This window comes from Meleagris gallopavo, chromosome 1 (genome assembly GCF_000146605.3).
Source record: "Meleagris gallopavo isolate NT-WF06-2002-E0010 breed Aviagen turkey brand Nicholas breeding stock chromosome 1, Turkey_5.1, whole genome shotgun sequence".
In the NCBI taxonomy this organism is placed as follows: domain Eukaryota; kingdom Metazoa; phylum Chordata; class Aves; order Galliformes; family Phasianidae; genus Meleagris; species Meleagris gallopavo.
In genome coordinates, this window is record NC_015011.2 from 31,123,681 (window position 1) to 31,150,758 (window position 27,078).

Here is a 27,078-nt window from a genome sequence, read left to right on the forward strand (position 1 = left end):
TCAAAAAATGACTATAGCCCAGACGGTAGCTTAGATCACAATTTTAATGTTCAAAAACTATAGAGGTAACAGAGAGATTACAGAACATAATACATTTCTTTTTAGTTTATTTACACACTGAAACTGAAAACTGCATCATTTATTTGAACATGAAGAGCACAAAGTATGATGATGATAGCAGGAGCAAAATGTTATCAATCACTCACTTGAACAATCTATTAGAGATGAGCTCATATTGAATGTACATCACTCAAACTGTATTGTTAACACTGGATTTGGGTGAGCCTTAGCGTACCTTTGGATGCTATAAACAGATTTCTATAAACAAGTTCAAGTCTTGTGGAAATATACCTTTACAGTTTGTATTTTGTTGGCTGTAACAGTGAAAACAAAATAGACTATTAATTTGAAAAGTTCCGTAGAAATGACTGCATGTAATTTTTTCCTCAAATTTGTGCTCACGGTGAAAGCAAATGCTATTTCAAGTTTCATTTTCATCCCAGATAATAAACTAAACATAGAAAGAATACAATTATTTTTAGATGCATTTCTCAAGCTCTGCTTTCCATCAATCCTGAAAAACACCTTTCCATGCTTTACTAGCGAGACTCTATGCCTGCAGCACCAAGGCTGCACTCCTGCGGAGGCACTCTCGGAACTTATACAACTGTGGTTCCCTTCCATCCCCTGCGCCCCAGACATGCAGCCATCCCCTGAACAAAATGCTGGCGTCCGCTTCATCACGCATACAAAGGGATGTGAAAGCCATCCCTGTGTGACTGATACTCTCCCAGCACAGGAGGTGCTAGTGTTGTGGTTACAGATAGCAGCATGCCTGAGGCTGTGGTGGGGGAGCTGCAGGCACAGGCTAAAACTGAACCGATTGCTGTGATTGTCACCTACCCTGGCATGTGATACTTCATGTCTCAACTACATTTTTGCTGGCTGAAAGGAAGTGCAGAAGTCCTTGTCTGACTTCTATCTGTACCACTTGCCTTCCATGGAAAATATTGATACCTATGCCTGAAAACCTAGGTGACATAATGTTAGGGCAGGTTGCTGGCTACAGCTTACTCCACTTTCTGTAAAAGGCTGTGTCAGCGTGCTGCTGCCACCTGACTTCAGCTGAGGAACTGAGGGCACTAAATGTGCCCTCTGTGCTAGGAAAGACTTGCTATGGAGAAACCAGGGAGATGTGCTGCAATTATACCTAGCAATTTCATTGGACCTTTTCTGTTTTTTCCTTTTTTTTTCTTTTTCTTTTTTGTTTGTTTGTTTGCTATTTTTACATTAGCAATGTAATTATAATTTCAAGTTCAGGATTTAAATTGCCAACTCTTGGAAGAAAGGAAAAGATATAGATTTTGCTAAGTCTGAAGCTAAAGCATTTGTATTTCTATTAAAATTATTCTTAATCTGCAGAGCCTATCTCAACACTTATATATCATAGGGGATAAACAACTGCAAAAATATACAGCATCCTATTTATTTACAATATATATATGTACATAAAAATGAAATTTCCTACAGTAAAACACAACTGCATAGATTTGTCTTCAGAAACATAGGCATGTGTACAATTTGTGAACTCTACACCTTTCCAGCCCTGTACTTTTTATTAATCCATTATTCTTTTTTTTTTTTTTCACAGTTTGTTACAGAAATCCTTACATTAGATACAAATAAAACATTCTTTGTGTACCTTATAGGAAATAAAGACTTTCCTGATGCCAAGTGCTCTCGGGAACTGTTTAAGCGAGCAGCCTGGTACCAGGAGATAAAGCCATCTCATGGAACTGCTGATGGACCTGAATACATTCTGCTGTGCCTCTCTCCTAAAGGCACCGGGGTGAGACATTAGGACTGGAGGTGGGATAACACCACATGGAAAGAGTTTTGTTTTGACCACGATGCTCTTTAGCCTTAATGTAAGGTTCAAGCAAAGAAATGTATTAAATTAACAACGAGCTAGAGATACCACTGGTTGCAATTGTTACTACTCAGAATCAGAGAGAGCTGTGGTGCTTCTGCCTTGTAAGGCAGATGTACAGACAAAACCCACGTAACATCAAAACTGCATTTGCACAAATGACCTGTTCCAAGGGGAGCGCAAGCTATGGATCTGTACGCAGCTCAGGATAACAGCCTTCAAGGATGGGTGGGTGTCCCTGCCCTCACAGGATGGGGCTGGCCCTTCCCCCCCCAGCTCCACACAGGGGTCGGGCACTGCTTGGGTCTGTGTGAGCCCTACTAAAGACCTGTGCTGGTGCACAGATTTGGCACTGGCTCTCTGACCAGGAGCAAGCATCACCCAGAGAGATCACAGCTTTCAAGACACTGTTCTCAAATAACAACCCTCTGTGTTTTACTTATTAGGCATGTTTGCTGCCAGCCAGAGAAAGATAGCTGTATTCTGCAACTGAAAGGGTGGTTTAAGCTCAAGACTATTTTCTTTGCAATGTGCAGTGGACTAGGAGAGGCAGCAAGTCTGTCTTTTCAGTGTAGGATTAACTCCTGCGATCTTACTAGAAGCCCCTGCTCCTAATTACTCCTTCCTTGTCTCTCACCACTCAGCTGTTGCTATTAAGCAAAAGAGAAGTTTAAAGTATCTTGTTGCACTTACTAGGAGCAATTTTTCATTCAGTCTATGAAATTTGCAGTGCTCACAATAGTGATAAACTCTCTATGAAAAGAAAGCATGCTACCACCTACTAAGTAGATACGGTACTCTGGATCCTATTAATTTAACAACAGAGAAACTCCTACAGCATTTCACTGTGCTCTTTAAATCCTAGCTAAAATGTGGGACTCGTACATTGTTGGCTACAAGTTCACTATTCCAAATGAACTGAATAACAGCAGTACATTTTACAGATAACCTCATACAAATATTGTCATCCATCACTGATGTTGACAGTTACAGCAGGGTCTATTGCATTCTGTTAAGAATGTATAAACCTGATGAGAAAACAAAAAGCACGTTATTTCACGTTCATTACCACAGACATCAATAAACACATGATTCCTTTCCATAAATATCTATAAATATGATGACAGTAATCAGCCTAAGCAAAATTCCTCTATTTTTTTTTACAGACCCAGAAATAAAGCCTAATTGAAGACTCAATATTTCAGGTATCTGTCTTTCAGTATCTAAAATATGCTTTGATGGTACTGTACCTTGGGTAATTTCCCTCTGTGCACACACCCAGAACATTCTTCTCCCTATTTATCCAGTAAAACTCTAGTATACAAATAAACCAAGAAAAGGAAAAAGGCTGAAGAACAAGGAGGGGGGAGAGGGATTGTCATGGAGGAGACTCAGGAAGATGCAAGGAGGAATCAGACATCCAATAGCTCTTCAAGTCAAAGTGTAGTACACAAGACTACATAACACGGGGAAGGGACAGAAGGGAAAAAACATAGTTGTGACCTTGCTGGGACTCTGTGCGGCAGATCAGATCTCTAGATCCTACCTGGGTGTTTGAAAATCACTCCAGGATCTCCTCTTTCACAGCCCCTCAGTGCACAGAGCATCACTGCTCATAGATCAGTAGTAGAAGGATAAGGGGGGAACGAAAGCAGAAGGGCCTTGGAGCATTATGAGGATAACATTATACAGTATTCTCAGATCTGAGTTAGGTTTATTGGGATGAAATCCAGAGAGATTATAAGGTGCCTTGAATCTTGATTACAGCAAGCTAATAATAGCATGATCAAATGGTTTGGGCTGGAAGGGATCTTTAAAGATGATCTGGTCCAACCCCACTGACATGGGCAGGGACACCTTCCATTAGGCCAGGTTGCTCAAAGACCCTTCCAACCTGAACAAAGCCAGGGATGGAGCATCCACAACTTCTCTGAGTAGCCTGTTCCAGTGCCTCACCATTCTCATCACGAAGAACATCTTCCTTCAAATCGAGTTCTAACCTTTTCTAGTTTAAAACCATTGCCCCATGTCCTGTTCTCTACAAGCTACAGTAACATGTCTTTCTGATTCAAAGTTAGAAACCATCCTCCTGCTATGGCTGCCTTTGTGGGTGGCTGTAAAAGGGATGCCACAAATGACATCTCAAGCTGGAAGACGCAGGGAACAAACTGAGAGGAGATGGCAAGCACAGATTCTTCTCTCTAGACTTTCACTAGCATCTGGACTTGTAGTCTACAGTGAATGAGAGCCCACCTGATGAAAGTGGCTCCCTGATGAAGAGGGGACTTCCAGTTTTCTTCTTGCTGTCAGGCTGCTCCAAAGACCTCTCCACATGTTGATGCCTGAAGTCCAAATAAGGCCCCAAACTAACCTCTCTGTATGTTACCCTTAAAAACCAATTCTCAAGGTCCTGAGAAGGCTCTGGGGTCTCAACTCTCAGTGCCTTCAAGCCATGCAGGACAAAGTGGGGGCAACTGAGGTAATTCAATAGCTCACAGAAATCCCAAGACCCTGAATTCTCCATCCCTAACCTTAAAAAAAGCAAGCTGTAATGACAGTTTACCCACAGGCAGTGCTATTAGCTACAGGCTCCTCCCACAGCTACAGTGGAAGTCAGAGGGTCACTGCACACTGACAGGTACATCTCAAACACAAATGACTTAGGGCATTACTTAGCCCTTGGATATGACCTAGGGCTCCCTTCAGCCTTCAGGATTTTTTCAGTAGGAGCCAGTTTCACCTTCTGAGAGCAAAACTCAGACACGTTTTTAGCTCACAGGATGAATGATATGAAGTGAACACAATTATGCTGCTGGCAGTGCACTAATAGATGTCTGCTGAGTATGGTCAACAATCACCTGCTTAGCATTTGAATCTCTATAAGTAGCTCTCTACACCAGCTATAAGGCATTAGGCAAATACTCTGTGGACAACAGATACAAGTTACAGTGTTTCTGCTAGTAGTAATTTAATGTCTTTTCTGTAATTGTTATAAAGAATTGATGTGAAATGTAAATAAAACATCTCAATAATGCAAAGTGTTTATGTTATTTGAAAGAAATATTACAGATTTCAAATTCCATTGAAATCTGGTATTTCAGTAGGGTGAGTCAGATCCTGCTCCAAATGCAGACAGAAATCCTGCTGACTTCAGCGGGAGGGGGGGTGAAACACAAGAGGAGCAAATCTCTACAAGGTCACCCTAGGTGTGTACAGATGAATCCAAGAATGCAAAAGGCGTGAGGTATAATTAAACGTGTAGGTTTTGATAAAAATGGAGCCTGCCATTGTTTTCTGAGAAGAGCAGGGCATTAGTGAACAGTTTGATGCTGAAAGAAATGCAGACTTCCTATGGAAATCTCTGAGCATCTGCTTCTCTTCAGGTTCAGGTATTCATTGCTGAGCATCCTGGCTATTGGTGGCCAGGTGCAAACTGAAAGGTAGCAGGGAAATGGTGGCTGATGATGATCATCCTACTCCAGCTCCTTATACCCCTTTGCAAAAAACACAAACACAAACACACACACACACACACACACACATGCCTGCTTCTCAAAGCAACAAACGAGCCAAGCCTAAGGCTGGCTCCTCCACTGCAACATTACAGAGAGAAGCACCAGATTTAGGACCTAAGTTTATACAGCGCTCATTTATGCTCTGGTGGTGCTTTTTGTATCCATATCCAGAATGCTACACTTAGTTGGTGAGGCAAATGGTGTACAAAACAGCAAAAGAACAAACAAACAAACAAACAAACAAACAAACAAACAATGCATACAATTCGAGAGCAGTTTTTGTTAAAATGCAATGGGAAAGGGAGTGTACTGATGACATTTGGGATAATCACTCCAGCTGGAATTGATAACAAATGTTGCTGCTCTAAAGGAGCAGAGCTCATGGTTCAAGGGCTAAGAATAATAACAGAACAATGCAGTTCATGGGTGGAAGTGGAAAAACAAGTTGTGATGAATTCCTATGAGCAATACTCTATATAGTCTTGCAGACAATACAGAATTTATGCTGATCTGATAACTCAGTATTGTGGGACAGAACGATATGCCTGTTGGAATAATGGGTCTGTTTTCTGCAAGAAAATACACCCAAAACAGCATATTCAGTACTGGAAAATCATTATTTGGATTTGATTTGAGTAAACTCACAAAAGGTAGAATAGATAACAGAACGGATGGTTGCGATTTTGGTGTGTAGCAAACAGGCATGTCTCCTTTTCAGAAGGTCAACTTCAGTTGCTGCCTTCAGTACTACCTCCTGACTGTACCCAGTCGTAGATGACCAATGGGATGCTCACTAGGGAAAACATTATCCCCAGTGCCAAGAAAAGGGAAGCCTGAAACAAAAAGAAGAGAACATTAATGACCAAAATAAAAGACAATTAATTCAATTGTGTTAACTTTTCTTCTTAAGGAGATTTACAAAGTGATGTATCAAAACCATGAACTAAAATGGGATATGTCTTCTGGTGAAGACAAGACCCATAGATAATTAAACAGATTACTGTCATTAATAATTACGTGCTGAACACCAAAAACAATTTTTCCCCTTTCAGTTCACTTGTTAGATGCTAACCATCCCTAAAAAGGATTAAATGAGTCTGCCTTTAGGACTTATCAGCTCCATTCTCCTCAAAGCCTGGATGCGGAACATGCTGTATGCCTTCTGATTCAGCATACTGAAAGGACACCCACATCTTGGCTAAAACTGTGGCTGCTTGCAGAGCTTCTGCTCCCCAGAGGGAAGGGTTCCTCACTCCACAGAGAAGGGCCCTGGTGTAAAAGGGAGCCCTGCACCAGGAGACACATAGGGCAAATGAAAAGGCTGCTAGCTAGTGGAGGCAAGAATGGAAAGTCAGGAGAAGCAGCTTACACATGTTCAGATTAAGTAGGCTTTCTATCTAACTCATTTTAAGAAATGACATGCAAAATGCTATGCATAGACCAGAAAGGAATGCATACCCAAATCCTCTGAGTAAATTTTCCTCCATCCTGATGTGTAATTTTTAAATACAATGATGAAGGAAGAATGAAAATCAGCATATTGGCAGAAGTGACCCCTGCAAAATTCAAATGAATATTATTAGTTGCCAACACCATAATTATTATGTTGCTAATTAGCAACAGTTTTTTACTGGTAGTACAAAGGCAAGATACTGTACCCACGACTCCAAAAATATCCTTCATGGTTGGGATAAAAATGACTAACAGGTTGATGATAACCAAAAGAACAAAAGTAACCAAAACATGACGGCATAAGTCAAACTTTGTTTTTCTTGCCAGCTCAAATAATGATGAACGCACCTGTAGGAAAAGAGAGTTCTCAGTTAGGAGCAGTCCACTGGCCAGTTCAAGGATCCCCATGATTATTTTATCCAGTTCTTCATATGACAACAAGCTCTACATGAATCTGGCAGAAAATTTACAGACTCTCATGTATTGCCTTTTGAAATAATCCTTCCAATTATTCTGGTATTTCAAAAACATATGTGTAGATGCATCTGAGGGATATTCCTCCCTTTCTACCAATGCCTTTTGGGATAATGAACTTCACCTCTCAGCCTGCTCCAGTGAAATCATGTGAAGGAAGAGAGGGCCCTTGTGGATTCAAATTAAAACTAAAAGTGATTCATTTATTTCCTGCAGGGAGAAGCTCTCCAGAAGTCACTGGGAATCCGGTGTGGGAAAAGACTGATCCAAGCTCAAGTTGTTTTGTAGCTGCAACATTAGTGACTAGCAAAAGGTTGGACTGTTTTGAAAAAATCCAATGTGCACAGAGATCACTTGCTTCCAAGTCATATGGAGACTTTTACTTACAGTGAAAAACAGCACTGGCACTGTGAGTATAACTGCAACAATCACAGCCAAGCGCACCGTCAGGATGAGAATGTCATCTTTACTCTGGTACTTGTGAAGCAGATCTGACTGCACATTTTCTATGGAAAAGACAATTAGGTAAGAGTTCTGGCAAGGAGGCAATTAATTTACAAAAATCATTGCTTAATAACAGACTTCTTGAACAACAAGTGATTTATCTGCAAACAAGAGTATGGAATGAACATTCTTGAATTAAACCAGCATTTTGAACCAAATCTTAATGATCTCATTATTCCAGATTAATCCTTTGGAGGACTGATTAAGGAATGCATCCTAATTCAAGACAGCACATGCTTAAGACTAAGGTGATTTTCACTGTAGGAAAGACAACAGTGAGACATACACCAAAACTTTCTTAAATATACACATATATATGAAAAATAATTAAAGTAAAATAAGCTACTTCTAATCAGTTCTGTGGACTTGTTTTTAAAGTTTGAAATGATATAAAAATAACTACATGCACTGCAATGGCTGAGTTAAATATAAATTACAGGGTTGAGCTAAATTAGTCAAAACAGCCAATAAACTCCCAGTACAAAGCAGTGCCTCTGTTTCCAAACGAGAACAAAACCTGTCTGAGGTCAGCTCCCTGTGGGATGTTTTGACATCTGCACTCACACCCCTGGGCAGCTCCACAGAGGGCTGCCCTTCTGAATTTTCTCTTAAACCTGCTGCCCCTTACAGTGCCCACAGCATAGCCAGTGCATTCTGCACAACCAGCGTGCCCAAGGGAGCATGCTGGGGTGCTAGCGGGAAGGCACTGGCCGTGCTTTAAAAAGCCCTCCTGCAAAAATGCTCCCTTTGCACCCCGTTTAAATACTGATAACGGACAGGGAAAGCAAGTTGCTGGGGAACCTACGTGCTTGCTTTGTGTCTTTCTAGTATTTAGGCACGGCAACTCGGGGAGGCGGCTGTGAAGCACACCACAGAACCACACTCGATGCCCTGTTTTAGAACAGCTTGTATTTTGTTTCTGTCTGCTAATCTTAGAAGGCTGACAGTAAACTGTAATAGCTCTTAAACCGAAGTCCTTAAGCGGAACTCGGTGGGCATGTGTAGATCAAAATCTTGGTACAACCTCCTCTATTCTTGAAGGCAGAGAGCCGCTCTGCAGCGAAACTCCTGTGCTCCCCCCGGGGCATCCTCCTGGGGCGAGACCACCTCTCAACACCTCTCCGCAGCGCCTGAATTCCAACCAGGAGAAAAAAAACACTCTCCCACCTCCCTGCAGGTTAGGAGTGGGATTTTCAAGCCGGGCACATGCACAGCTTCTGCGACACAGAGCTTACTCTGCTCCTGCGAGCACAGACTGCAACTTCTGTACCGCTCACGGGCTGCAGCCGGGTAGGAAGTGAAAGGCAAGGCTTACAGTTGAAGGTCTGTTTTCCTTTCAGCTAGATACACCACAGAGCCCAACCACAGTGACCTTTTAGGGGAAGAAAAACACCTCTTTTCTGTAATTCTGCAATGTAAATATAGTCATAACTGCAATACTTTCGAGAACACAGCAAACAGACAAGCACTACTGGTGTAAAAATGAAATGGACAAAATAAAAACTCTGGTCTTACCCAGCTAGGGAAGAGGTTAGAAAACTAAGTGCACATACAAAAGGCAAAATCTTAGTCCCAAGGGCAAGTAGGAGTGGAGTGGAGGGGGTCAATATTCCCTAGGCTCCTTTTTGTGTTGTTTCTTGCGGCATTAACCCTGAGATCACCAGTGTTTGTATGAGCCCCAGTGGAGCTGTGTGGAAGCACATGGTGTCCATGTGTAGGGACGCCTGCTCCATGAGGGAAATTCCTCTCCCTCCCAGGGGTCAGGAGGATGCAGCCTCTGCCTCCTCCATGGGATGTGAGAGGTTCCTAGGTCCCTATGGGTATCTGCCTCCTTACATCTCTGGGGTGACCTCACCAAAATTTCCTTCCTGCCAAGACAAAGGGTCTGTGGGAGTGGGTCTGTGCTGATTCACTCCCACTGCCCTCCCGGGGCTACTGATCTGATGTGTTTCTGTAAGTGTTCTAGCAAGCAGCAGACAGATGAGAACAGCTGCTGCTGCTGTCACTTGTAGCAAATACTCTCTCACTTCCATTAATTTTATTGGGAAAATCAGAACTGAGGACCTCAAATTACTTCAAGACAAGAAGGCTCAAGGTGTTATAAGCCTGAAAAAATCGAGATAGGTACATCTTTGGAAAAAAAATAAAAAGCCAATTTTCATATTTACTTATTTTCTTTCTCTTGCAATATGTGGCTCACAATGAATGGTGTCACAAATGGGGAGACTGTAACGAAAAGGTCACTTGGGATAAAGAATATACAGTGAAGAAGACTGATGACCTTTAGCTAACTCTGAGATAAAAGACAAATGTCAATTGAGTCATCTGTCTCATAACCCTTAACAGCCTATGAGCAAACACACTGCACTTCAACTTTTCCACGATACTGGGAAATTGGAGTAGCTTCATGGGCCACATTCATTTTTTATCTTATTTACTTAATAATTATATCTGTTCCTTTAGGCCAGCAATACAACACAATTTGTTTGTTTCGCTAACTTAACCAATATTTTAGAAGAGATGCAGTGCAAGTCCCAGACACTGCAAAAGCCACGCTTGGCTGCTGAGCTGGGATAACCCTCTGAGCTTCTCCACCCTTTGCAGTCAATTTATTTAACCAAAAACTGAAGGGGTGAACCCTAGGGACACAAGGAAAATATGTGGTGTTTTGTCTATGATGAAAATGTTAAATAAGAAAGCAAGAAATCCTGCTTCATTTGATATCTTGACTCATTTGATATCCAATTCCTAGGATCCGTTTTCAAACCTTCCTCATTTTATACAGTCACACATCAGTTATTACCAATGCATACAAAAAAAAAACCCAGGTAAGGACCATGGAACAGAAGTCTTGGTAGGACCCAGCTAATCCCCAGTTCTGCTAAATAAATCTTCCTCATACTTTAAATATGCCTTCTGTAAATACTATTTTCACTTGTGTTTCTCATTTCAGGGGAAGAGAGGAAAGGGTTTATACCTTCAGTATGAAAACCCTAAGGAAAAATCTTTGAAAAAGTATTTTAATGTAAGTGAATGGGACTTTCCAGTTGGGATTCACTATTGATTTCATGTGTATTCTCTTTCTGCATACTTACCATAGAAAGTCAAATAGCCAAATATGGCAGTCATAAAGTACATCACAAACATGGCAAAAAATGAGATATTTGAAACCAACTGCATTTTTTTCTGTGAACGGCTGGAAAAAGAAAAAAAGAAGACATATAAAATGGTTGGATTGCATTTCTGAATAGCTGTTTAAAAATGTATCAAATCTTTGCATAAACATATCAATCCTGGAGAGACCCATGAATTCATTTTCATTTAAAACAGGCATTCATTGACAGCTGACAAGGAAGAGAAAGGTGGGAGAAATGGATCTTGGAGTTAAAGCCCAGCAATGCTGTAACCACCCTATGGCTCTGCTCCCAGTCCATACTCTTGTAAACAGAGCGAAGGGAAATTTGAGTGGGCAGGGAGAGCCCTTAAACACTTCAGTAATTAAATTAAAAGGCCAAAGTAAAGGGAGAGTAAACATACACACAGAAAAAAAAAAAGCTCCAAAAACAACATTCTGAATGTTTGCAGAAAAAAATTTGTATTGCCATGAGTAGAAAATAATGGATGCATACAGACCACTGCAGATCCGTAAAATAGATCAAGTGTAAATATTCCATTTTTAGATATTTGCTGTGAAACAGTATATATATAAATATATATATATATATATAGAGAGAGAGAGACAGAGACTTTTAAATACATGCAGGGATATCCTAAAAAGGGCCCGGAGAACCTGATGAACGCAAGTGAAATACAAAGTGCCCAGCTTTGAGAACATCCTGAGGGTCCCCATGGGTTTGGCTGTTCATAACCCTCCCGTTAGTTCCTCCTTCCCACTTCCAGGGCCCAGGGTTCCATACCAGCCCCAAGTCATTCCCTGCCCCAGCCAGGCTGCAGCAGGACCAAGTTCCATCTCTGCACAATCCTGCCCAAGGCCACAAGTCGGCCACTGTGATGACAACACAGTAGCATAGGCAAGGCTGAAAATCATTTTTGTTTCTGGTACCACACCAGATTTTTAGTTACACTGGAACAAATGCCGTGGGCTGAACACACGTCTCCTTCCTATGCAAAATAACAGCAGTCGGCACAACTTGGCTCTCCCCAGGCTGCCATGTACTTCCAGAGAAAAATCCCCATGTATTGCATTATCCTCAGCTTTTCTCCACCCCAACGGCACCTCTGGGAGTCCAGCTTTCCTAGCTGACAGCCACACTCATTGACTTGTTTGCTTTTATTGAAGCACATCTCCGAATGGCAAGAATGACTCAGAGCACCTCTGCACTAACATTTTCCATGCAAAACAGTGAAAACAATTAACAGGAAAAAAAAAAGAAAAAGGAGAAAGGCTTACTCTTTAAGTTCGCTGTAAATTGGAAGGACTGATGGGTGGCACACAAATGCGAAAGCGATGGTTGGCAAAGCATACACAGTCTGTTCAGAGAGAATTTCAGACAAAAAGTTAAGAAAAATAAGTCTTTTTCCCAGCACTATGAAGAAATGGTCTGTGTTGAACTACCTCAGCTCCCAGCTATCAGGACTCTTCAAATGAATGTGGAGAACCCTTTTCAGAGAAGGCAGGAGACCTGTCAGCTGGCACATATTTAACAAAATATGGAGAGCAACACTCTTCCAAGAGGAGGACAATATCTTGGTCTTGGCCACCCAAGCCCAGTCCTGATTTTGTCCTCAGTGCACAGCAGTGGATGAAATGTAGCTGTGGGACTGCTCCCAGGCAGGGGTCTCCCTGCCCTGCCACCGCCACCAACACGCTGCCACGTGTAACAGGGATGTATGGTGGATCAATGCTACACTACCCTGCCTTGGAATGGAGAGGGGCGCACACCCATGGTGCTAAGGCTGAAGTCCTGGAGATGAAGCCCATATCCAGACTGTAAGAAAAGAGAAGAGGAATGCAGAACTTACAAATAAATGGATATTTCAAGGTACCAGACAGAGCCCCTTCATTTCCCAGGCCAACAAAAGGGCTAGGAGGACTGTGGAGGGAGCATGCTTTTCCTTGGGGAAAGAGAGAGACCGTTACGTCACTATGAAGCACAGAGGGCCTCTGAAGGGAGCCTCACCCACTGCTCAACCAAAAATCTGAGCAGTTTTCAGTGGTCAGCATCTGGCCAAGCTTTATAAATGATCTCAGAGCTCAAGCACTTCCATTCTCCCCCAGGAAACTGGTATGAGCTGAGATCACATGAAAAAGGTCCTCCTGATAAAAGGAGTTGATTCCTACAAGCAGCTCTCCCCACTGCTCAGAGGTTTCCTCATGTTGGCCACAGGACACTTATCACTACAGAAGCCATCCTAGGGCTGCCCAGTGGGGTGGGATTCAGAAAGCACACTGGTTGCTCTCCAGTGGGGCCTTTCCACACCCTGACCTGTGCTGCCTTCTCTGCTTCATTCCCATTGCACTATTGTTGTGAAATCTCCATACCTGGAGATACACAAAAGCCATTTGGACATGGTCCTGAGCACTCTGCTCTGAGTGTTCCTGTTGAAGCAGATGGACCAGAGGTTCCTGCCAGCCTCAAAATGGGTCTCCTCTCATGTTGCTAAAGTGATTGACAAATTGCTGGCCCTGAGAGCAAATCTCTAAAGCTCAAGTCCAGTGTGCCTAACTCAGACTGACTCCTTCTTCTGATGGGCATCCAACAACTCTGAAGTAAACACTAACACTTCAGGAGAACAAGATTGCCCTTTGACACTGCCTGAACTGTACCTACACCTATATTGCTACTGCACACCCAGCTAACTGCTTCTTGGCCAGTCACATTGGATCTGGGCTGATGGCTGCCCCCAACTGAATGAAAGTGCTCATGTTAATTCACGTTGCTTCTTGCACTGAAGCTGGTAAGATGAATTAAAAAAAAAATAATTTTTTGCATGCATATACTATGCATACGCGTTCTCTATGAACGCAGTGGTGATACCCCGAGGAGCGTGCTCTACTGGATAAGGTGCCATTCAAGAGCCCTGCAAACCAGCACAGCTGGAAGAAGAAGTCCTCTTGCTCCCACAGCTACAGCCAGTTGCTCTTTTGCACTCTCTTGGCACAGCATTTTGTGCAGCTGCGCAGTGATCAAGGAAAACATCCAGCTGAAAGGCCATCAAATTTTTGCTTTCAACTGTATCCTTTTTCCTCATCTTGTTCACCATATGGCTACAGAAACACATACCCTGTTACAAAGAAGTGGTTTGTGTGCAGGACAGATGGATTACTTCTGGCTTTTGGATGCAGGCATGGTTTACAGTCTCTGCTGAACCACAGCCTAAGCACTCAGTTGCAGAATGGAAAGGAAGAAGCAGCAGAAAGGAAAACTCTCATAAAGAAAGCATTTTTAATCTGGTGGCAGCTCAAGCTCACAGCCTCAGCATGCCTGCTACCAAGGCAGCTCACTCTGTCTCAGTTTCCGGAGGAATGGAGTAGCAGAGCAAGGCTGCAAGGAGCTACAGGCATCACGGCACCTCCAAAACACTGGGCAAGGACACCTGTCATGCATTCACCATCAGAGTTATGTGTGGAAGCACAGAGGGCAGGCCCTAAGTGGTGCAGAGCTGATTACGACATGGGGTGTAGGTGCATATATTATGTGAATCAAAAATAAGTATCATAAAGAGAAACATACCTTGGAATTAAAGATAACATACTTTGGCTTACACATATGCTCATGTGCTGAGCTATTTGATAGGATAGGTGATGTTGTATTTAGCTCCGGTTCGAGACAGAGAATTTGAAACTTCTTGTAAATAACCTAGAACAAGAACTAACTGTTAAAAATAATACTAAAAAGCAAATTAAAATTAAATTCAGAAATTCTGCATATCCAATCAAGTGACTAATCCAACAAACAAAACAAGCTGAACTTACCACTATCAGGAAAAATACCATACAGCTTAATGAAAATCCACTGGTATAGCCAAGATACCCTAAAGAAATTTAAAAAAGGTTATACAAAATAATTTTTATTAAACATATATTGCTTTTTAATTATCTACTCAAAAGAACAATTTAAATGTATTATGTATTTAAAATATATTACAGGCTTCTGGGTAGGACAAAAGCATCTTCATTTAGTGCCTTCCATGTTGTAAGACCCTGAGATTTCAGACAGAGCAGAGCTTTGATCCAACCAGTGTGACTTGTGCTTTCCTTCCTGAAGGTCATTGCTATGGCAGTTTAACTATTTTTACTTTTGTGATAATTGAAATAAACTGGAAGATGTGAAATTGCAATCAGAACGTGACCCAGGTTCCCTGTGATGCAGAAATGTGAGCTTACTATGGGTTAATTTCCCAGAAGGAAGATCCCAACAGGAGTTCAGTGCCAAAATCTGTTACACGGTTTTAAAAAATACATAATGTACCTACTGGCACCCCTGTGGACTCAAACACATTTGAAAATGTTGTTCTCTATACACAACTTACATACAAGTTCAGCATTTTCAACTAAACTAATCATTGAAAAATTCAACACTAATAGAAAGAAGAGTATTTTTTTGCAATCTTTGTTTATGAGCATGTTTCTACGTTACACATTATACAGAGTCACCTTATCAAATAAGCACTCCCCTAACTATATATTTAAATCAATTTCCACAATTGCATGGATGAAATTGGTTTATACTGATTTTGATCATTCCAATGATTTAGACCTTCTTGTTCCAAGATGCTCAGAACAAAGCATACTCCCAGACCAGGAGTATACTCTCATAACAATGACAGCACAATTTTTAACTTTTATTTGACTTGCCAACGTGGCTGTCAGAGGCTGGGCTCCTGTATTTTATTCCTGCAACGGCATTTGCATCTTACCTAAGTTCTTAAGGAGACATAAAGGGAGAATGATACCAAATGTCACTGCAACAACAAGAATCCGCCCATCCACGTACCATGCCCTGTATAAAACATTTAAAAAGTACCATGAACACACCCCAAAACCTTTCTGGCATTCCTCAAATTCTGCTGACCTCTTTGATCACTGCAGTTACAAAAGTATCTTTTTTATCCTAACTGTAGCAGGGGAGATGGGGACCATGTCTGCACTTTGCAGAAGAGTACCAGAATCACTCAGCATCCAGCTCTTAAAACATGACACTGCTATGACTCAGATGCAGCATTAATGATGTTCTGTGTGTTGAATTTCCACTGCTCTGGCCAATTTAATATGGAAGCCGGAGATACAGGCTCTCTATTTCCTTCTGGTTCTCTACAGTACATTACAAAACCCAGTGTAAAGGATATTTACTATTGTAGAAGAATACCATCTTTCTATAAAATAAGCTGGGAAGTGTCAAGTGACAATTGGCAGAAACCTAAGAATAATTTTCTGCTAATGTCATATATCAGTATAGAAGAATTTGAAACTATCGACAGTGCTTCAGGGGCAAAAAAATCCTGTAAGATGCTAAGAACGCAGTGAAATATGTTAAACTTGCACAGTTCCCAGAATCTACAAATGTTACCAACACTATAAAAGATATAAGCCATAATTCTGCACTAAAATCTGTTGTGCAAAGAGTAACTGTTGATGACTTCATCTTTCATTTTCTATCCATCCTCTTTTCCTTCCCAAAGTTTTCTTGTTTGTTTTTAACTCACAGAAATATTTCTGTGAAGATCTTCTGTTGTCAAGCCTGAAGAATACTTATGAGTTTTTATAAATGTTTACTTAAGCTTCCTTACACAACATTAAATTCTAAAATCACCCAATTGAATTTAACTTACGAAAAAGTTTCTTCTTCTCCCATTAGAAACTTTATGGCAGAAGGCAGCTCATTTTTGACTATGAAGAGATAGCTCAGCATTGCTGGAGGAAGAAGAAAATCACTTTAGGAAACAGATGAGATATTCTGCAGAATAAGTACATTTCTTTTTCCACTTTTTCCAATCTTAGCTTGTAAAGCTAGAAGACCTAGAACTGTAACTAACTATAAATTAATGATTATTCAGTAATAAAGTATTTTAAAAAGGCAGTGTGCAAAACGTAATTGAGATCAAGCATGAAAATCCCAAGATATTACCAGGAGAAAAGGGAACCTGCCTAGTTGGTAAGCATAACTTTATTAAAGTGCTTGTGGCTCGTATTTTTTAATATTCCTCCTTTACCTCCAACATTTTGAAGAGATGTAGATCCAAAGACAATCATTTTCCCTGGGGTACCAAAAACCTGCTCACCAAGCTTTTCATATACCATGCAGCCTGCGTTAAAAGAAATGAGGAGAAAGGTAAAGAATACAGTGGCATATGCTGCTGAGTCAAAACACTTGTGATTCCCTCTCTGCAATCATATCTTCCTGTTGCAACTGAATAGAGAGCTCTTTTGTAATTGCTAGGGCTGAAACTTAGGGAGGAATGTTTTCTTGATATCTGTAAATGCTGTCTTTGGCTACCAACCACTTATGAGATTCCTTTAATGAGTCCATCTATATCTTTAGGGGCACTTTAAGTCCTGCTATCCCCATCCTGGCATATTAGTTTTGCAATCTCAATGAGAGAGAGGTTGAAAGCCTTCTCTCTAGACCAAATTCAGTACAACAGGGACCACAAACTGGCACTGGCAGCCTGGCCACAACAGACACCAGACTGTAATTCTGTAATTTTGCCTGGTTTGACTAAATGACCCAAATGAAGGCAGCCTCTGTTGTACAGGATGATTTATAGTCTTTAACGATGATGTTCTTGTGAATTCCAGAATGTGGTATGTTTTAGGTAAAAGCAGAGAACAGTGTAAATTATAACAAAAACTTAATTTTAAATTTCTGTCAAGCTTGTGAAACTCCACAATTAATTGTATTATGCTTCTGTTAAATGTTTTTTTTTTCTTTTTTTCTCTTGGCCATAATTCAGGCTGAGAAAAAAAAAAAAGACTGGACATGGTGAAGCTGTTGAGACTCACAAGAACAGAAAGAGAAATACTGCAGATGTTACACTGAACAGATTGTTTTAAAAATGGATCTCATTGTTTGTTTTTCTCTACGTTTCCTTATAGCTGACATTACTTCTTTGAAGCTTGTATAAACAACAAGATTGACCTTAAATGTAGTGTTGTGTCTGTGAACTGGCAGCGCAGAAAACAGGGCTTAGATTCTGGGAACTAACAGGGCAAAAGTGTTCACAATTAGGCCTGCACACCTAATTAAATAGGCATTTGCTGCCATTGTACACACCATAATAGTAACTCATCCGCATCCAAATTACATCCTAAAATATACTGGCAATCTTATGTACAAATAACTTTACAAATCCGGCTTCAGTGATTGTTAGTCAAGGAAAGAATCTCTTGGATTCAGAACACAAAGCTATTTAACCCTGTAGATAACTTCTAACTTCTGTGTTTAGAAATACATTTTGCTTAGAGGTACACTTCCTTCCGTGGAGGAAATGTTCCCTTTTATTTTCTCCAACTACAACATGCAGGCCATCAGGAATTTCACACTAGCCACTAACAACAAGGTGTATTTCCAGGTAAGCTTTGCTGTAGATAAAGATTCATTATATTTCATTTTGAATTGATTTTGTAACGCAAATAAACTATCTGAGCTGTTCCTTTTACCTTGTTGAAAATGACATTTCACTACAACAGAATTCGGTCTTTGGTATATAGATATACTTTCTCTTTACAGTGATGGTCATATGCTGTTCTCCTTTGCCATGACATAAATTATTTTAAATTCTGGGCTTCTGACCCAAAATCTGGTAGGACTTCCTTTTGTGTCAGCAAAGTGATGGAAACTGTGCTTCACAAAGCACTTGACTTTATTCTGAGCACTTTTCACCTCTTCTTTACAATTCCATTGAAATGGTACAATAAAATCTTAGATTACCTGTTTCCTTTGAACACACCAACAGGAGATGTATTGAATAAATAGACAGCAATGTCACAGAAACCAAAAGCAGCCTACAAAAGAATGAAAGATAAAGCTTACTGTAAGAACAGAGTTCTAGCATTGCAATATTTTACGTGTTGGGTCATTACCCACTGATGCCAAGATATTTTTTATAATCCTCTGAGAATGCAAAAACCTCTATAAACAAAAGTGATTTACATGCTTTTTGCAGTTCTAACACACTACAGAGGAGGTACGAAACCTTGTATGCAGAGGAATTCAACCAAGGAAAACTCAGTAGAACTACGTCCTGCTATTTAGTTGTCCCCTTCCAAGCCGAAGGAATGGAGATGTTTCATCATATAGGAATTAGGATTTAATCATAGCAGGAATGAGTCGCATACGTTCCTCACCACACAGTCTAAAGTCTTTTTTTTTGCCCTGGAAGCCAAGTAAAAATTTCAGATGGAACTCCTCTATTTAAGGATTTTCATGCCAAATGTAAGCATCTCTCCCCAAGACACATGCCACCAAAAGTAGCCTCTCAATGGCCCCGGAATGGGAGAAGAGGAAGGCAAACACTGAACAGAGCTGTCTTGCTCTGGCCAGCTCTTGATGTGTGAATGGGACCTGGACATGAACTCAACTCACTAAGTGAATAAGGTGGTCTCTAGCTTCCATTAAGACACTGTGCTCACACTGAGGAATCATGAGACTTGAGGACTCTGAGCTTTAGGTGTTGGGCGCTAAGGCAGCTGAGCAGGCACCTGACTCTTCACCTTCATGGCCCAGACTGTCTTTTCCTGGGAGTAAAGGCAGAAACCAAAGGCTCCTGCTTCACCCAGGCAGGGACAGGTGTTCCCTCACTGATGTCACTCCCTGTTTTTCTGTGACCCATATTTTGACTTTGCATGTAGAATTGCAGGAAGTAATGACCAAACTGTTTGTGGAGGGAACCTGCTGCACAAATGACACTCAGTGCCAGGGGGAAAGAACATAACAATACTTTAGTTCATTGCTCTAGGTCTTTTAGCCAAGCACCATGTGTGTCTTCCCCTTCAACACTGAGCACATAAAGGCCTGACCATGTATTCATGATGCGTGTGAAGAGCATTCAGACAATCTGCTGGCAATTCCTCTTTTTATTATGACAGCTACCCTTGGGACACCAAGGAAAACAAGCCTAAAATTCAAAAGAAAACTGCATATCTACTGCCGTAGATAAGCAGAAAGACATCTCTTTTATTGGAACACACAGAACAGAATGAGAAGCCTCCTCCCTCTCCTTTTTTCTTATTTTGGACTATAAATGCTTTTGTGTCAAATAATGACCTACGGGTTTCTTGAAGCCAGAGGAGGAGGGAGAAACACAGAGATGGCAAGAGAAACTGCTCTTCTGCCAAGAAAGAATGATGGTTCACAATAACACAACACTTTTCGTACAGGCCAAAGGGTGTTTCTCCTTGGGGAGGTGAAGGGAAAGGAGCCTGCATTGGCTGCTCCATTTTTAAAGACGTGCTAAGCTCTCCTGCTGCCCTGCTTCCCCTGTCTGTGTGGAGGCATGGTGCTCACAGCTGCCATGACTCACTCCCAGTCCCAAGTGGCTCTGGTTGCACAGGCCAGCATCAAGGCTATTTTAATATTAAAAGCTCCCGTTTTTCAGGCACTGAGCTCATGGAGCTTTTGCAGTGGTAAAAATAACACTCTCGAGCAGCCAGGTATTTATCTGATCTGCTGTTCTTAGCTCCCCATAGGATTAATACAGAGAAGCTTGGCATTTTCATTAACACTGCATGAAGAACTTGTTTGTGTCAGGACACTCATGCCAGAACCACCCCTTGGAAGGGAATGAGAATGTCCATACCACTCATCCTGTGCAAATTCAAAACAGAAGTGGGGAAGCTCATACTGCCATCTCAATGCTTATTATTTTGCCTAATTTTAAAGTAGTGCTGGCAGCTATGCATGCAAACAGCACACGAAAAAGTCACCTCCCTTCAACAAATCCAGAATAAACAGCTTAGAGCAGGAGACTGATACAAGGCTATGAAGAACAGACTGTTCCTATGACACCACTGCTGTCTGCCAACAGTTGCACTACCAAAGCAGCTGAAAAGGTACTGTCCCCAGCCCCCTGTGGAGCCCAGGCTGTATGCTCAGAAGAGCAAGGATCATGCAGTCCTCTCTTCACTCTCTGAACCCCTGTGAGGCATCAGATGGGGAAGAGTGTGAAGAGCAGGGTCATGGCATTGTGTGGCTGCAGCCCAGTGACTGCCTCCAGCCAACCTTAGCAGAGGTGTCTGCAGGGACCGGTGTGAAGCTCCAGTAGTCACCTCACACTGCACCACATCCAACAAGCCCTGTGTCTCAAAAGAGCTTTTCTGCTCCTTTGCAGAGCCAGGCTAAACGCAGGCTGAAGGCATCTTGTGCTTGCCAGCCTGTCTGTCTCTGCAATGTCATCTGTTACTCTGCTATTGGGACTTGGGCAAAACCACAAGCAGAGTGAGCTACCTACAGGTGCTCCCGCTTTTCCCTGCTGACTTGGCCCAACTGAAGCTCCTCAACCTTTTGGGCCATATTTCTGCAGTACAAGGCTTTTCTTCCCTTTTTCATACAAGAAAGGATATTTTTTTTCTGATCTAGGTTGTAATTATTAACAATATCAGGATAAAGTTCCTCTGAGTTTCTCAACTGTTTGTCCAGAAAGCCTGACTCTTCACTGCATCAATCAGTTTTGTGAATACCATGTGAGAGCACATATCCATCTCCGTATTTCTTTTCCACAAGAATTTAGGATCTGAACTGATCTACTTCACACTGCAGAACCACAAAAGTTGTGAGAGTGGAAACCAGTTTTAGTCTGCTTTACTAGCCCTGAAAATGATGCTTTAATTTTTACTCCTCTGCTTTCTACTTTTCAGAGATGTCGCAAGCAAGTACTGGCAGGCAGACAACCTGGACAAGGCAACCTAGAAACCTTCTACAATTCTGCTATTCAGGAGTAATGAATGTAAGTGCTTTCTCATGTGCAAAAAGCATATGAATTTTTTCCAAGACTTTATCCTTTATCACTTGTAAAGAAGAGACAGTTCAAAGATATATTTGGAATAAAGAGCAGGACTATACATTTGTCAAAAAAAAAACCAGCACTGAATGAGAATGTGACCAAAACTGTAAAAGCATTGGTCTAACTTTAACTATGAGACTAAATTTTCCTGCATAACTACAGAAAGCACATTAGGATGATCTGTCTCCAAGCATCAAAAGCAAAATCTCAGCTATACTGGTCAGCTAGGTCCTGCTAGCTTCCCTACCTTTCATCTCAGCAGGCTGATCCATTTCCAAGCCAACAGGTCTAGAAGCATCATAAAGCTATCTAAAAACAATTATCCACTCTTAAATACAATCTGATTCTGTAGAGAGTAGCACTGTTATTTGCTGTATAAAACTAACAAACATTTGGTTTTGGCAAATTTTGTGCAGTTAGCTGGCACACATCCACACACTCACTACTCAAACCAAAATGAACTCAGTCTCCACCACAGGTTGTTAGAAGTTTCTCCAGTGTTCACACCACTGGCCTGATTTTGAAAGAAACTGCCTTTCTACATCCTTGAGAGCAAATGCACTTCACTTAAACTTTCACAAAAAAAAAAAACTGTTCACTGAGAGAGACAGAAGAGAATGATATTACTTACAGAAATATAAAGCAATTGAGGGTGAAATTGAAGATGCCTATGATGCCCTCTTAAGAAGTAGATATAGAAAGTACTACTCTTTAGCTGAGACACTATTATCTCAGAAGAGGCAACTAGACTGAGCCTTTTTTGGTTGCAAGAGTTTCTGCAGACCTCTGTCTGTGTCCTCAGAGGTGAACTTTATCAGAGTATGGTGGAGTATCACAGAGAGGTTAGTATCACATGTTGGTTAAAATCAGCAAAACTGAAGTAAACTCAGTCCCTCCGCATAAGAAAAATCTAAATTTGAGTCCTGCTACTTTATTGCCTAGCTTAGTTGCAACACAATAATGAGGCTTTGTACATTCTTAATGTAAGTGGATTAATTCCTTGGATTATTCCCAGATTTTACCCAACCACTGCAAACTGTACTCTAGCAGCATGGCTGCAGCTATACTGGCACAAAATCCTGGAGCAGATGGCTGTACATACCACTTTGGCCATTCATTCTGCTATATGCAGAGCTCACATTATAATTTTTCCAAAAAAAAACCTAAGAAATGTTAAGTTCTAAATTTTTTAGGATCTGATGTTTAAGAAATGACACCTCTGTATAGTGATCTGTAAACTTAATAACTGTGTTGAGCAGTTCTCAAATACTGTAAATTATTGTGTTTCTTCCCTCAATGAACATTTATTACTGGAATATGCACACAATTCCCAACTGATTTCTTAACAATCACTTTTCACAATGAAATGCCTCATGCTGCAAACCAAAATAACACAGTATTCTGTGTCTTATTCATTCATTGGCACTGTTTCATTTTTAAACTATAAAATTCTGTTTTATGAAATGCTGCTTTTTTTTTTTGGTAAAGTACTCTACCTCAGCTTTTTTTTTTTTTATACTCAAATCTTGGCTATATTTATGTTGGCTTTTAAGAATGCTCACATAAGAAACTGAAGAAACTGTGGGAGTGAGATGAAAATATTATATCTGACATTTAAAAGAGTATAAATATTCCTTTTTCTTGCTTACAAGATTAGATATTGCATCACGCTTTGCTGAAAGCTATAGAGATTCTGTGACACAAGTAAGAAGTAAGTACTGTCACACTGCAAGTATTACTACTGAATACATTTGCTATTTTCAATGTATGTGCAATTTGTAGACCACAAGAAAAGTCCCTGGCTAGGCAAAGGTCAGCAGTTGATGACATGGACTTAATCTGCTTTAGAAGCATAACTAGTGTTTTTTTTCCCCATTGTTTTGACTGAAAAATAAATGTCTGAAAAACGTAGCTAACATTTTCAGGCTTGAAAGCTGTAGTTGAGGATTTGAGTTCATTTTTAGACAGTGAAACAGCTGACCCATCCAGCAGTATCCTGAAATCCAAGTTACTTATACAGGTCGGCTACTTCACGCGATGAAGAAGAACATTGCATTTCCAATGGACCATCAATCACTCCACTCACTCACAGAGCAGAGATCAGCTCCTGAACCCATTCACACTTACGAAAAAAGTAAGATTCCTGTGTTGGCCAATGCAAAAGCGAGGCCTAAAATGCCACTGCCCATGATGGCGTTGCTGAGGTTGAAGACAGACATTCCCAAAGAAGTCGTACCTGGAATCTGGAGAAACAAAGGTTTATGTGTCAACAGGAGTTTGGAACAGAGAACAGGAATGCCCCTACACCCCAACCTGCAGGCTATGTGATAATCAGATAGAAAGAGCTATTGCTGTGGTAGCACTGTGAGGTTTGAAAGAGAAATAAGGCCACTGCTCTTTTTCATGCTTATATTCTGATCGCTGCCCTACAGATTTTGTAAACTCACATCAATACAATGGGCAATATACAACTCATACTTACAGTCTGAACCTTAAAATCCATCTCTTGTCACGCCTGTGGAACATCTTAGGTGTGCGAGTGATGCATTATAAGGCCATGGTGAACAGTCACGCCTCCTGCCCAGCAAGGGTTAGAGGACTTCCCTTGCCTGAACCAAAATGCTTTTTGGGTTTTTTTGGATTTCAGTAACAAATGCCTGTACTCAGCTCTTTTGAAGACCATGTCTAAGGGCTCTCCACACATGACAGACAGTTCATATTGACAAAGGGAAAGCCTGCAAAAATACTTACATATTCATCACCATTTCTTCTTTTCCAAGAATACTTACATATACATCACATTTCTTCTTTTCCAAGAATACTTACATATTCATCACATTTCTTCTTTTCCAAGTGGCTGTTTGTGAGACTTCTCCTGCTTTCTCGGTCCGAAATAAACTTGCTGAAAGAAGACAGAGGATTAATTTCCAGCAAAGAGACATTAGAAAATGCAAACAAGTTAATTCCATGAGCAGTATGTGATCACAAAATACACAATGTATACAAGCTGTACACAAGAAAAGGTCAAGCCTGTAACTGTGAAAGGAGCCCAGTTACGCCTTCCTGATGCCAGCACAGACTGGGTGTCAGTAAAGGTACCACTAGATCAGAATAAATGTGTAGGGAGAGGTATTTTAGGAGATCTAGTAAGGAAAGGGCACCAACAAGCTGCTGAGTACAAGCCCTCTGTTGCTACTGTGGGGTTGGTGTGGTTGGAGCTAAGAGGAGGATGAGGTGCTGCAGGCAGCAGTGTTGCTGGGGCCATTCTGAACTGGGCCATGTGCTCTATGGGGATGCTTCAGGTTGGGGCTGCTGTATGTTCAAGAAGCCCTTCAAAACTCAGTATCAAATTTACCACACTGCAAAATCAAACATCTCTACACAGAGGAACATGAGCTGAATGGCTTCTCTTTTTCTACAGCTTTATGTGCTCTCTATCCCTAATACAGACAACGGATTTACAACACTTCTGATTAGGGTATGCTGTTAGTTACTCTCAGACCTACTCTTCAGCAAACAATTTTACTTTGTGTAAAGCACTCTTTCAGCTATTCATCTTCCGAAAGTTTATGCACAATTAAGTCCCTGGCATCTCTGCTAATTTACAGATGGTTCTCTGGCACTACCTATAGCAGCCATCATTCATAACACATACATATCCAATGGTTGTCACCAAGCTTCCTTTTTTCTGTAGGCAGATTATAGTGACTCTTCTTAAAGCAAGCAGTGAGCTGAACACAAAGACCAGCCCTAATGGCCCTTTCCCACAGCTGGGAATATCTCCTGGCCAAAGAATCACAGTTCTAACTCTGTGCAATTATTGCTGTTTTTGCAGCAACTTTGATTCCTACCATCAATCTGCTTTGATTTGCTCTGTATATAAAGCAACCATACGCTTCTCCTTTATTTTTTAAACGGTTAACTTCAGAAACTAATTTGCTGCAAAATACAGATACTGAACCAGTCTCTAAAGCCCTAAAGCAGTTGGAATATATGGCTGATCCTCCCCCAGTGTTTTAAGGAGTGAAAAGCAATCATGGCGAAGGTGAACCGATCCAAAATTAACTTTCTGAATCTCACTGGGAAGGCATTTCACTCTGATGGAATAAAATCTCAATCCGACCTTCTGTAGATTCATAGTATATGAGTTTTTTTTTCCATGTCTGTTTAAAGCTGAGCACAGGCAGCTGAGTGTGAACGGTCTGACAAAGACATTCCAGCTCCCTCTCGAAACACCCTGCAGGCAATTTGTACAGGCAGGAGCGCAGAGAAAAGTTTTGTCTCTTTTGTGTTTCTGAGCGCTGCTGGGAACATCTGTGGGCTTTGCCTTCTTCTGTCAACCATGGAGATCATGTGTCATTTCAGATTTTGTCAGAGTAGGGAGAAGTCAGCTAGTTCGCTCCCCCTGCTCCCGCTCAGCCCTGTGCATTTGTTCTGTTCAATAATTACAAAAATAACAAATCTGCAGATACTATCATTACCGCCACCTGGCATTAAAGGTCAATGAAAATTGTTGTTAAAGAGCTAGCACATGACAAAGACTACATCCAAAAGATATTGCTCAAATGTAAAGCAATTTTGGAATTTTTCATTTCAACACTTTCAACAGAAATGAGTTTTTATAGAATTAGTATTTTCAGTAGGTAACAAATGCATTATTTCCTTCCAGATGGGCAGCGGAGAAAACATCTTGTTAGATACACTAATCCAAAGTACTTTCTCTGGAGTTAGCCATGTTAAAATCGTCTCATCTCCTATGACAAGGTGTGTTACTCATCCACTCCATATTTACCATGTTGCAGTGCACACCTTTTCTCTATCTCTGCTGCACAGTGCGTATGGGTAGGCAAAGTCAGACACAGGAATGCGGCCATCGTGACCTTCCGCGAGAGGCACAGCATCGCCCAGCTTGCACAGGGCTCTTCCTGGCCTGCCTGCCAGCTGGGGCTGTGAGATGTCCGTCTGCCTGTCTGCGGCTACATGCCCTGCTGCAGGCAACGTGACTGGCAGGCCTGGACAGAAAGGTTGCCTCGATTCGATGCTCAGTAGGTGGCATGGATGCATCGTGAGACACCCCATGCTGCTCATAAATGGAATGCGTTGCTGAACTCAAATTCAAAAAGAGAAAATGAAAGGAGAAAATAAAAGAAAGTAGGGAGAAGGTAGGCAAATGGATTTAACAGAAACTAATCTTCCCCATATTCGCTTTTTTAAAATAAATGTTTCACTTTTTTTTTATTT

The 27,078-nt window shown here is 41.2% G+C and overlaps 1 protein-coding gene across 1 annotated transcript; it reads right to left on the minus strand.

The window, feature by feature from the left end:
- Window positions 1-25: 25 nt before the first annotated feature.
- On the minus strand, window positions 26-26,901 carry SLC38A1 (solute carrier family 38 member 1). The gene is made up of 15 exons (XM_019611234.2): window positions 26,647-26,901; window positions 24,664-24,819; window positions 23,965-24,080; window positions 18,768-18,841; window positions 17,050-17,142; window positions 16,669-16,750; window positions 15,757-15,839; window positions 14,813-14,871; window positions 14,571-14,696; window positions 12,287-12,366; window positions 10,971-11,071; window positions 7,759-7,877; window positions 7,104-7,245; window positions 6,904-7,001; window positions 26-6,278 (listed from the first exon to the last, which is right to left on the minus strand). The coding sequence occupies exons 1-15, from the start codon at window positions 26,899-26,901 to the stop codon at window positions 6,174-6,176; spliced, it is 1,689 nt and encodes a 562-aa protein (XP_019466779.1). The 3' UTR covers window positions 26-6,173.
- Window positions 26,902-27,078: the final 177 nt, after the last annotated feature.